The sequence below is a fragment of the Acinonyx jubatus genome, chromosome A2, assembly GCF_027475565.1.
Source record: "Acinonyx jubatus isolate Ajub_Pintada_27869175 chromosome A2, VMU_Ajub_asm_v1.0, whole genome shotgun sequence".
In the NCBI taxonomy this organism is placed as follows: Eukaryota; Metazoa; Chordata; class Mammalia; order Carnivora; family Felidae; genus Acinonyx; species Acinonyx jubatus.
Window position 1 is genome coordinate 154980980 of NC_069383.1, and position 12202 is coordinate 154993181.

Below are 12202 nucleotides of genomic sequence, written 5' to 3' on the forward strand. Positions count from 1 at the left end.
ACTCACTTTATCAAACTTCTTCTCTGTCTGACATACAGTTTCCCCTTTGTCCATTTTTAAACATCCCCAGTGTTTTCCCCAGCCTTAGAACACAAATGCCTGGAAATTTCTGTATCTAATGGGACAAGTTGGATATCTTAAAAATAAATTTTTTTTCAAATGACTTATCCCACGAGAAGTAAATCTCCCCTAGATTTTGCAAGAATGTTATCATGAGTTATAGTCTTCATATGGAAAAAAGCTACACTTGGCCCCTAAGCCTATTGCATCCACACGACTCCTGAAACAGAATGCTACAGGCACCAGTGACAGTCACAACAAAGTTTATTACAATGAGAGGCGAGGCCGACCGATCGGGACCAACACTGTTGATAAGAGTGCGGCCTCGAACAGCCTGGGTACAGAGTTTTTAAAGCCGATCACATCGTTTTATCATTACCTGGGAACAGAACAGAAAAACAGTTCCCAGATGAGTTAGAAACAGTTGCCAGATGAGTTAGAAACAGTTGCCTAATGAGGTGTTTATTTTAGATTTTCTGCCTCAAAGTTGCAACCAGTGGATCTCCTTGACCTTGCCTTTGATGCTCTTTTCTTTGAACTTTTGTTTCCTTCATTGGTAAAGCCTAATTTACAAGAGTAAAAGCAAGGCTGTTATCTTTTGACCTTCAGTGTCAGAACAAAGCTGTTATTTTTCAAGCTAAGCATTAGCCCTACACTACAATTTAACCCTTACAAGCCCTCTCCATAATTTTATTGCAGATGAACATACAAACCAAAGTTTTCACCTTGTGTCTGTCAATCTTTTTGCATCACAACCTAAGCATTCCTACTGATGACATGGACTATAACAGTGTTCCCTTTAAGCCTCTGGCTATTGACACCACAATGCTCTGGCTAGGAAAGCCCCAGCACTCACCCATGCCCATGTGCTTGTGGACATTCCCAGACCTTATGCTGTGACTCACTGGCCCTCAGGTTCTTATTGTGATCAGAAGACACACCTCGGCACCACCATCAGAGAACTCTAAAAAAGCAATGCCTATTACTCACAGATCCCGGAGGGCACATGGGATGACCAAAGGCCATTTGGAGAGGTCTGAGAAAGGGAGACAGAGATTGACAGACACTGGGAGCACCGCTGAGGGATCTGGCTTTATTGAGGACCATGGCCAGAGTGGCTAGGGGGTTGTGTGTTCACACCTTATTGGACAGTTTTATAGGAGCAGATTTCAGCAGCTGAAGGGGAAAAGCAAGGTCACTCAAGGGCAGTTATATCAGTTACCCAGGGCTTTGTCAACAGGAACTTCCTGGCTGGGGCGGTCCGAGTGCTAATTTGGTAATTGTGTCATGCACCTGACAATATGTTTGTTCAACATGGCTGTTTTCAAATGGATGTCCCAGAAATCCAAGGCTTAATTTCAGGCATTTACATTATAATCAAAAGCTTAATGTCAGGCACTTACTCTAAAAAACATGCTACTGTATTTCCTAATCGGTCTCCTGTTTTATCTCTGTTATTCAGCACGGTGTCCAGGAAGCGTACCATAGCCCAAGACAAAACTTGTTCAGCATAATGTATCTCCCAGTGGAGTCTATATGGAAAGACAAACTTAAATAAGTTCATCAACTGGATATATTCTTAGTGTTGGGACGACCATAAATATGAGGAGGCAAAATTTCAAAACACTATCTCTTATTACACAAGTTTCTTTCTTCTTTCTTTCTTTTCTTTTTTTCTTTTTCTTTCTCTTTCTTTCCTTCTTTCTTTCTTTCTTCCTCTTTCTTTCTTTCTTTCTTTCTTTCTTTCTTTCTTTCTTTCCTTCTTTCTTTCTTTCTTTTTCTTTCAACAGTTGATCTTGTGCATCTACTTATTGAAGCATAGAACATTTGTGTCCACAGCTGAAGGGACTTAGTTTTTGAGGTGAAGGATTGCTCAGTGTCTTATATGCTTTATCATGGAATTTTCTTCCTGTTTCTACTTGAGAACTTCCAGTGTTACCTGTTAATATGACACTTCCTGGTATTATACATAAAATAACTCGCTTTTCTTAATTTTTATCACAAATGCTAAGGGTTGGCAAAGGAACAGTATCAGCCCCATCCATTTCGTGCCTCCGCCCTGCTCTAAAATCTCTCCCACCTGCATGACCAGAGGATGCTTCATATGAGAGCTGGATGTCCTGCTGGCATGTGGTTCAGGGTCCCCAGGTCTTCTGCACAAACATGCATGTCCTACAAACTCTCCCCCTTACCCTGAGGGGAGCCTATATATAGTCACTTGTTCATCAAGTCATGGGAAATAGACTTGAACCACAGAGGGATGACAACCACTCTCCTCAACTGTTGGACCATATGCCACCAATAAAAGCAGCACATGTCTGATCACCTCAAGTCTGTTTGCTGGGGTGATTATGTCAGCCGGGTGTTGCTGTATAACAAACAGGCTGTTCTTATCAAACGGGATATCATAATGATGTGGGGATGCCGAGCACAATGGTGAAGAAAGAATTCTTGAGACATTTTATGATCCAAAAAGGTGTGTTTATTAGAGCTTGGAGATATGACCCATGGGCAGAAAGAGCTACACTGGGATTGTAAAGAATGACTGATCATATACTTTTAAGTTTATGGAGGAGGGGAGTAGAGATAGCACATTTCTAAGGAATTCCTTTATGCTGAAAGTGAGGTTTACGGGGCCATGGAGGTCTGGTTCTTGTCAAGATAAGGTTGCTTTTCTTGTCTAGTAAAACATCAACATTAAGGCAGCCTCGAGTTCCTGGAGGTGACTCAGGGATTTGTCAGTGGGCTGCAAGTTGTAAGGACACTGATGTTTAGCTACATTTCTCTTGCTTTTGTTCTCCTCATCTATGGTAGCTTTAGCATCAAATGGCATCATATCGGGAAACATTTCTTTCTGAGACAGAGAGACAGAGCGCAAGTGGGGGAGGGGCAGAGACACAGAATCTGAAGCAGGCTCCAGGCTCTGAGCTGTCAGCACAGAGCCTGATACAGGGCTTGAACCCTCAAGCCGTGAGATGATGACCTGAGCCGAAGTCAGACGTTTAAGGGACTGAGCCACCCAGGAGCTCTGGGAAGCATTTCTAATCTCTGCTGGGCTCCTCATGCATCTGTGGTCTGGTACGAATCTCTCTGTTGTGTTTCTAGGGCTCATCCCTGATGCTGTGTGTGGTTGTAGTGCTCTACTGTCTCAGCCAATTTGTGGTCTTATTACTACATTTCTATGTGCAGGTTATTCTTCTATTTCTAAATAAAATGAATTATCATGTGAATTCTTTGCATTGAATCCCAGTGTTCCTACACCGTATGTAACATTGGTTTTCCTTCCCTGGTGGAAGGGCTATCTCCCAAACCTATAAGGAGAGTCATCTCTCTGTGCTCTCTATCCAACCCTTAGCCTGCACCATAGATATGTTCCCAGTTAATTAATCAGAGTATAATTACACACAATACACCACATATTTAAAGGGTACAGTTTGATGAATTAAACGAGCTACACGAAAATTCATAGCACATAGTGCAAGTTTCCATTTGTGTATAATTTAAGTTTTAACTGCTTTGTGGGGTAGTTCTTAAAATTTTAAACTCCCTAAGCCTCTCTTTCCTTATTTCTGAAGGCAGAGTGGATGCTAAACATAACTTCCAATGAGATGTAAGGAAAGAATGAAATGCATGGAAATACATTTTTTACTCCAAGGAAACCATTCAAGTGTAGTGGTTGTGTCTTATGTGTGTGTGTGTGTTTGCACACATTTTTCTTTCTTATAATGTGTACACACACACAGATGATTTATGATTTCATCTTTATGTTGAAAGACTTGAGAGAAAGTTGGAGAGGATAGTACTGAAAAGAACGAATGGTTGAATCAGCCTAAAATAAAAAGAAGCAGAGATAAAGACACAAAACTTTAAATTACAATAGGTGAACTTAATTTTTGTTTTTAAATTTATGTATTTAAATTAAAGTTAGTTCACATACACTTTATTATGGGTTTTAGGCGTAGAGCCAAGTGATTCATCGCTTGCCTTGACACCCAGTGTTCTTCCCAAGTGCCCTCCTTAATGCCCTTCACCCATTTAGCCCATTCCCCCCCACACACCTCCTCTCCAGCATCCCTGAATTTGTTCTCTTTATTTAAGAGTCTCTTAAAGTTTGCCTCTCTCTGTTTTTATTTTTCCTTCCATTCCCCTGTGTTCATCTGTTTTGTTTCTTAAATTCCACATATGAGCAAAACCATGGCATTTGTCTTTCTCTGACTGACTTATTTCACTGAGTATACTACCATCGAGTTCCATCCACGTCGTTGCAAAAGGATCTCATTCTTTTTGATGGCTGACTAATATTCTATTGTAGGGATATATCACATCTTCTTTATCCGTTAAAGGGCACCTGAACCACAATGTTCATAGCAGCACTATCAACAATAGCCAAACTATGGAAGGAACCCAAATGTCCACTGGCTGATGAATGGATAAAAAAGATGTCGGTGACCCTAATTTTGATCATGAGTTCCTTTCCTATCTTGTTGCCTCAAAGACATTATAGTCAGACCACACTCACATTTATGCCCACAGGAATTCACTCTACCACCTGCTGGGCAGAATATCTCCAAATTGTTTTAATTTTTTTCTACATATTGTGGGGTTTTTAAAATATAATTTATTGTCAAATTGGCTCTCATACAGTGTGTAAAGTGTGCTCTTCGTTTTGGGGGTAGATCCCCATGGTTCATCGCTTACTCGTATTGTGGATTGTTAAACTGTAAATTGCCCTTAACCAAGGGAAGCTAATGAGTGAATTGAGAGGCTTAAAGTTGGTTGTCTCAAATAATTTTATTGACTATGTTTATATGAGATTCCTACTGCTGCTGTAAAATATCCCCACACCAGCTGCTTGAAACAAACACATACAGGCTCTTACACTTCTGGAGTCAGAGGCTTGGAAGGAGTCTCAGGGCTAATAGCAAGAAGTCTGCAGGGTTGAGTTCCTTCTGGAGGCTCAGGGGAGAATCTATTGCAGTCTCTGTGGCTGGCCACTTCTTCCTCCACCTTCAGGGCCAGCAGGGTAGCATTTTCAAAGTCTTTCTGACACCAACTCTTTTGTCTCCTTCCTTAACAATTGGGGGACCATCATGATTACCTTAGGCTCACGTGGATAATCACAACTAATGTTTTTATCTCAATGGCAGCTGACTAGCAGTCCTGTTCAATTTGCCACCTAAATCCTTCTTTGCTATAAAAATATTTTAAAGGTACTGGGGATTTGGAGGTGGGCATATTTGGAGTGTTGTATTCTGCCCACTACAAAATATTTTTCTCTAAGTATATTATTTTGATCACTTACAAAAGCAATAAACACAGAATTTATGCAGCTTAATGAATGAGCAAATACTGTATTCCTTCAAAATCACATCATGCAATGACAATATTCAGTGCAGAAGACTTAAAATTACCTACACCTATCTCTAACACAGGACCGCCTCCTTGCTAATCACAGTGTTCCACATACGATAGTGTCCCACCTATATCACCTAGGAACTTGTAGAAATGCAGATTCTCTGGGCCACTCAGGATGTGTTATCAGATTCTGCATTTGTAGTGGGATCTGTGTGGATTCACAGGCACATTGAAGTTGGAGAAATGCTGGTCTATTTGGGTTTCTACCTTTTGTGGTTGACATTTGTGGCAGGATAGTAATATTTTGGGGTGCTTCCCTTTTCCTTGTAGGTGTTTGGCAGCTTCCCTTCAGACTTTGACAGGTATCCTCAGGGGAAAATGCATTTCTGGCTGAGAAGCACTGCCCCAGTGTTTGAGAACTAGAAGCATCCTGACAGAATCAAACTCAAGGGACACCTCATGCTCAGATATTAAATTCGGACAGATGACTAGATACCACCAAGTGCCATTTCTACAATGTAAAGTGGACTTTTAGGCTTCTGGGTGAAAAAGACATTTCCAGGACCAGATGGCTTCCCAGGAGAATTCTACCAACATTTAAAGAAGAGGTAATCCTTATTCTTTTGAAGCTGTGTCAAAAAAATAGAAATGGAAGGAAGACTTCCAACTTCATTCTCTGAAGTCAGCATTACCTTGATTCTAAAACTAGAGAAAGACCCCACTAAAATGGAGAATTACAGACTAATCTTTCTGATGAACATGGGTACAAAATTATCAACAAGATAGTAGCAAACCAAATCCAACAATACGTTAAAAGAAGTATTCACCACAATCAAGCGGGATATTCCTGGGCTCTTTGGGTGGTTCGGTATCCTCAAATCAATCAATGTGATACACCACATTAATAAAAGGATAAGAGCCACATGATCCTCTCAATAGATGCTGGTAAAAACCCTCAAGAAAGTAAGGATAGAAGGAACATACCTCAAGATCATAAAGGCCATATACAAAAGACCCAGAACTAATATCACCCTCAATGGGGAAAAAGTTAGAGTTCTCTACCTAAGGTCAGGAACAGGACAAGGGATGTGTGCTGTCATCACGTTTGTTCAACATAGTGTTGGAAGTCCTAGCCTCGGCAATCAGACAACAAAAATAAATAAGAGGCATCCAGATTGGCAAGGAAGAAGTCAAACTTTCACTCTTCGTTGATGGCATGATACTCTACGTGGAAAACCTGAAAGGTTCCACCAAAAATTGCTAGAACTGATGCATGAAGTCAGCAAAGATGCAGGATATAAAAATTAACATATAGAAATCGGTTGCAATTCTATGCACCAATAATGAAGCAACAGAAAAAGAAATTAAGAAATGAACCCCATTTACAATTGCACCAAAACCCATAAAATACCTAGGAATAAACTTAATAAAGAGATAGAAAAAAACTGTACACTGAAAACTATAGTAAGCTTATGAAAGAAATTGAAGAAGACACAAAAGTATAAAACATTCCATGTTCATGGATTGGAAAACAAATATTGTTAAAATGTTGATAGTACCGAAAACAATGTATATATTCAATGCAAGTGCTATCAAAATAACACCAGCATTCTTCATGGAGCTAGAACAAACAATTCTAAAATTTGCATGCAACCAGAAACGACCACAAATAGCCAAAGCAATTGTGCAAAAGAAAATCAGAGCTGGAGACTTCACAATTCCGGACTTCAAGCTGTATAACAAAGCTGAAATCATCAAGACAGTATGGTACTGGCACAAACACAGACACATAGATCAATGGAACAGAATAGAGAACTCAGAAATGGACCCACAAATGCATGGCCAACTAATTTTGGACAAAGCAGGAAACAATATCCAATGGAATAAAGACAGTCTCTTCAGCAAATGGTGCTGGGAAAACTGGACAACAACATGAAGAAGAATGAACCTGGACCACTTTCTTACACAATACACAGAAATAAACTCAAAATGGATGAAAGACCTAAATGTGAGATAGGAAACTATTAAAATCCTACAGGACCAAACAGTCAACAACCTCTTTGACCATGGCTACAGCAACTTCATACTAGACACGTTTCTGAAAGCAAGGGATAGAAGGGCAAAAATGAACTATTGGGACTTTATCAAGATAAAAATCTTCTGCACAGCAAAGGAAACAATCAACAAAACTAAAAGTCAACTGATGGAATGGGAGAAGATATTTGCAAATGGCATATTGGATAAAGGGTTAGCATCCAAAATCTATGAAGAAATTCTCAACCTCAACACACAAAAAACAAAGAATCCAGTGAAGAAATGGGCAAAAGACATGAACAGACACTTTTCCTAAGAAGACATCCCAATGGCTAACAGACACATGAAAAGATTCTCATCACTCATCATCAGGGAAATACAAATGAAAACCACAATAAGACACCACATCACACCTGTCAGAATGGGTAAAATGAACAACTCAAACAGCAACAGATGTTGGCTAGGATGCAGAGAAAGAGGAACCCTTTTTCACAGCTGGTGGGAATGCAAACTGATGCAAGCACTCTGGAGAAGAGTATGCGGGTTCCTCAAAAATAAAAAATGGAGTTACCCTACAACTCAGCAATTGCACTACTAGGTATTTATCCAAAAGATACAAAAATGTTGATTCCAAGGGACACATGCATCCCAATGTTTATAGCAGCACTATCAACAACAGCCAAATTATGGAAAGAGCCCAAATATCAATCAACTGATGAATGGATAAAGAAGATGTGGTATATATATTATATTATATTATATTATATTATATTATATTATATACAATGTAATATTGCTCAACAATAAAAAAAATGAAATCTTACCATTTGCAACAATGTGGATATAACTAGAATGTATTACGCTATGCGAAATAAGTCAGTCAGAGAAAGATAAATACATCATTTCACTCATATGTAAAGTTAAACAAAACAGATGAATATAAAGAGGGGAGAAAAAAAAGAATAAAATAGAGAGGGAGGCAAACCATAAGAGAGTCTTAAAGTGAACAAACAGGGTTGCTGCAGAGGAGGGCAGAGGAATGGGCTAAATGGGTGATGGGCAATAAGGAGGATACCTGTTGGGATGAGCACTGGGTGTTCAAGGCAAATGATGAATCACTGGGTTCTACTGTTGAAACCAATACTACACTGTATGTTAACTAACTGAATTTACATAAATAAAAAAAAGGTGCAACAAAAACCTTGGGTACTACATTCTTTGGCTTCGTGATAGTTTCGCCAAAACCATTAGGAATTTCATAGTTAGATCACAAATTAAGAGTCATCATTTACTCCCTCATGATGAAGTATTTATTAACTGTAAGAGATACATTTCGATTTTCTGCAGCATAGACTAGCTTAGCACACTAAAGGGATTCTATGGTTTAATTTTGACAAAAGTACAATCTATGATGTAGTACTTTCATGAGCTCTTTCTCTATTGTAGAAATGGGCTCAGAGGAATTCAATATGCTGCTCAAAGGCACAAACCAATTAGCAAGTAGTCTTAATTGGAATGATGTCAGGATGTTTCCGGTTCTGAAACTCTGGGAAGTGGTTCCCACCAGAGCTGCTCTTGGGATTTTTGTCCATGTCTGAAGAGGTGCTTCTGAATACCTTCAGCCACAGGACAGCACCCAACAAAAATAGTTATCCAGCTCCAAGGGTCAATGGCGAGAAGGTGATGAAACCTGTTCCACACTAAGGTTTCTCCACTCCTTGTGCACACAATTCATTAGAGACTGTAGTTGAAATGCAAATTCTGATTCCTCAGGTCTCCAGGGGCCCCCAGGACCCTGCTTCTCTAACAAGCTCCCTGGTGGTGGTGATGCTGCGGGTCCTGGATGTGGAGCCCAGACTGAGAGCAAAGCTGTGGTCCCTCATTAGGAGAAATTTAAGTTAGAATTAAAGTTGTTAAGATGGAAGGCAATACTACCCAAAGAACTACAGATTCAATGATAATTTGAAAATAACAAAAATGAGGTATTCTTGGAAAACATTTTTAAAACCATCCTAAAATTAAATAAAAAATCTTCGAAGCATGAGCACAGGATGTCATCCCATTTATTTACGTATTCTTTAATTTCTTTCAGGACCATTTTATTGTTTTTATTTATAAGTCTTTTGATGGCAATAAGTAACCAATCATTCATCCCAGCGAATAAATCCCCTTAAACACTGCCACTGCTATTCCATACTTGATTGAGAGATGTACAGCTTGAGAAGAAATGTAGAGCATAGTAATACAAAGGAGAGTTTAAAATTTGCTTTATCATAGTCGAGGTCATCTTTGACTCCAGAGCCGTATTAAGTCATTCTACTTATTTGAATTTCTGTTTCCGTGTAGACTCCACTGGTAGACAAGTTTTTGATAATCAGTGTTGCCAGTGACTAATGTAAGCACTGGGGACATAGAGCCTGAGAAGAGAACAGGATCCTAATTCGGAGAAAAAAGCTAATGGCCCATTATGAAACACACTGGTTTGTTCATCAGGAAAAACAGTTAAGGCAGTGATAAAGGAATGACAGACTCAAAATGAAAAACTGTGGTCCCAGAGTTAATAGAATAGAATAGAATAGAAATGGCCTATTTGCCAAATTGAATTTATTCCAACAGAGAGGTAACAAATCACTATTCTTTTAGTAAAACTAAAAACATTATGTGGAGTGAGTTTGTCATTGGTGAAGAAATTATTCTTTTTTCTTTAAAAATTTTTTAATGTTTTTTTTTATTTTTTGAGGGAGAGAGACAGAGACAAAACATGATTGGGGGGGGGGGGGGAAGAGACAAAGGGAGAGACACAAATCTGAAACGGCTCCAGGCTCTGAGCTATCAGCACAGAGCCCAATGCGAGGCTCGAACTTGGGAACCAGGAACATGACCCAAAGTCAGATGCTTAACCAACTGAGCCACCCAGGTGCCCCTGTGAAGAAATTATTCTTAAGAAATCCAGGCAGTTCCATGAGACAAATGAGAACTCCTAATTTTCTCATATCACAGCTTGTGAATCAATTTAGAAATAAAAGAAAAAGAGAAGGGAAAAAGGTTGGAACACAGACAGGGAAAACTTAATACAATGAGGAACTAAATTGTACTGAGTGGTTGAAAAAATAAGAATTCCGGGAAATAAATGAGAGACACAAACTCTATGTCTACAATCTGCTTAAAAAAAAACAAAACAATTTCTGACGCTAAGACTTTGAGGCTTGCAATCCTGGGAAATTCTTCAACCGCAGGACAATTGGACCTTTTCTAACTGCCATCACAGAGAATCTCTTCAGAGCCCCCTTTATATCTTTGTTCCTCAGGCTGTAGATGAAGGGGTTCAACATGGGCGTGACCACCGTGTACATCACCGAGGCTGTGGCACTTGAGTGGGAGCCCTGGGTAGCAGCAGAGCTGAGGTACACTCCGAGGCCCGTACAATAAAATAAGGAGACAACCGAGAGGTGAGATGCACAGGTGGAAAATGCTTTACACTTGCCCTGAGCTGATGAGATCCCACGTATGGAGGAAAGTATCTTGCAGTAAGAGTAAAGGATCCCAATGAAAGGACCACCACCCACTAGGATAGCTGCAAAATACATCACCACGTTATTAAGAAAGGTGTCAGAACAGGCAAGTTGGATCATCTGATTGAGTTCACAGAAAAAATGGGGGATTTCCACAACTGTACAGAAAGACAGCCACAACACCGTTGAAGTTTGCAACAAGGAATGCAGGACACTCGTGATCCAGGACACCAGGACCAGCAGTGCACAGAGCCGGGGGCTCATGATGACCGTGTACTGCAGGGGGTGACAGATGGCCACAAACCTGTCATAGGCCATAATGGCCAGGAGGCAGATGTCCAATCCTGAAAAGATTATGAAAAAGTTCACCTGTGTGATGCAGTCCTCATAGGTTATGACTTTGCTCTGGGTCTGGATGTTCCAGAGCATCTTCAGGACAGTGGTGGAGGTGAAGCAGATGTCTACAAAGGACAGGTTGGCCAGGAAGAAGTACATGGGCGTGTGGAGGCGGGAGTCAGAGCTGACGGCCAGGAGGATGAGCAGGTTGCCAAACACAGTGATCAGGTACATGGAGAGGAAAAGCCCAAATATGAGGGGCTGCAGTTCTGGACCCTCTGAAAATCCCAGAAGCAGAAATTCTGATGTCTGTGTATCATTTCCTGGTTCCATGAGGTTGCACTGACCACGAGGAAAGATGATGGGAGACATCATTAATTTTCACATGAACAGTATCACTCACATTGTTGCAATGGTATGATTTATATTTTGCTGTCAAGAAGTTGTAGTGAGGGTCAAACATATTCCAGGCATTGTCTAGGCAATAAGTCCGGGAAATCAAAAGCCAGTATAATCCAGTGATGGAGAATGAATAGAAGGAAATCAAAATATCAATAAGACATCAGAGGGTGTCAAGTGCTGTGAAGAGAACAAGAGTAGGCGTAAAGGAGAGTGTGGATACAAGTGTTATTTTGTAATTTGTGTTCAGTCAACAACAGTTAACAAGGCGACATTTGAACGGAGACCTCAGGGAAAGGAAGGCAGGAGCCACGAGCATCTCTGGGGAAGTGTGTGCTGGCTGAGGGAATGGCCTCTGCTAAGGCCCCGAGGATGATCCTACTTTGAGCTATGTGGGTCCCAAACAGGAAGCATGTGTAGGAAGGGGAGTGAACAGGAGGGAAATCAGAGACGGTGTCAGGCAGTTTGAAGGAAATGGGCTCTGCTGGTTAACCCTCAAGAAAACA

At 40.4% G+C, this 12202-nt stretch overlaps 1 protein-coding gene across 1 annotated transcript; it reads right to left on the minus strand.

Moving 5' to 3' along the window:
• Positions 1–10640: 10640 nt before the first annotated feature.
• On the minus strand, positions 10641–11672 carry LOC128314651 (putative olfactory receptor 7A2). The gene has a single exon (XM_053217770.1). It carries the CDS (start codon positions 11670–11672, stop codon positions 10641–10643), a length of 1032 nt encoding a protein of 343 aa, XP_053073745.1.
• Positions 11673–12202: the final 530 nt, after the last annotated feature.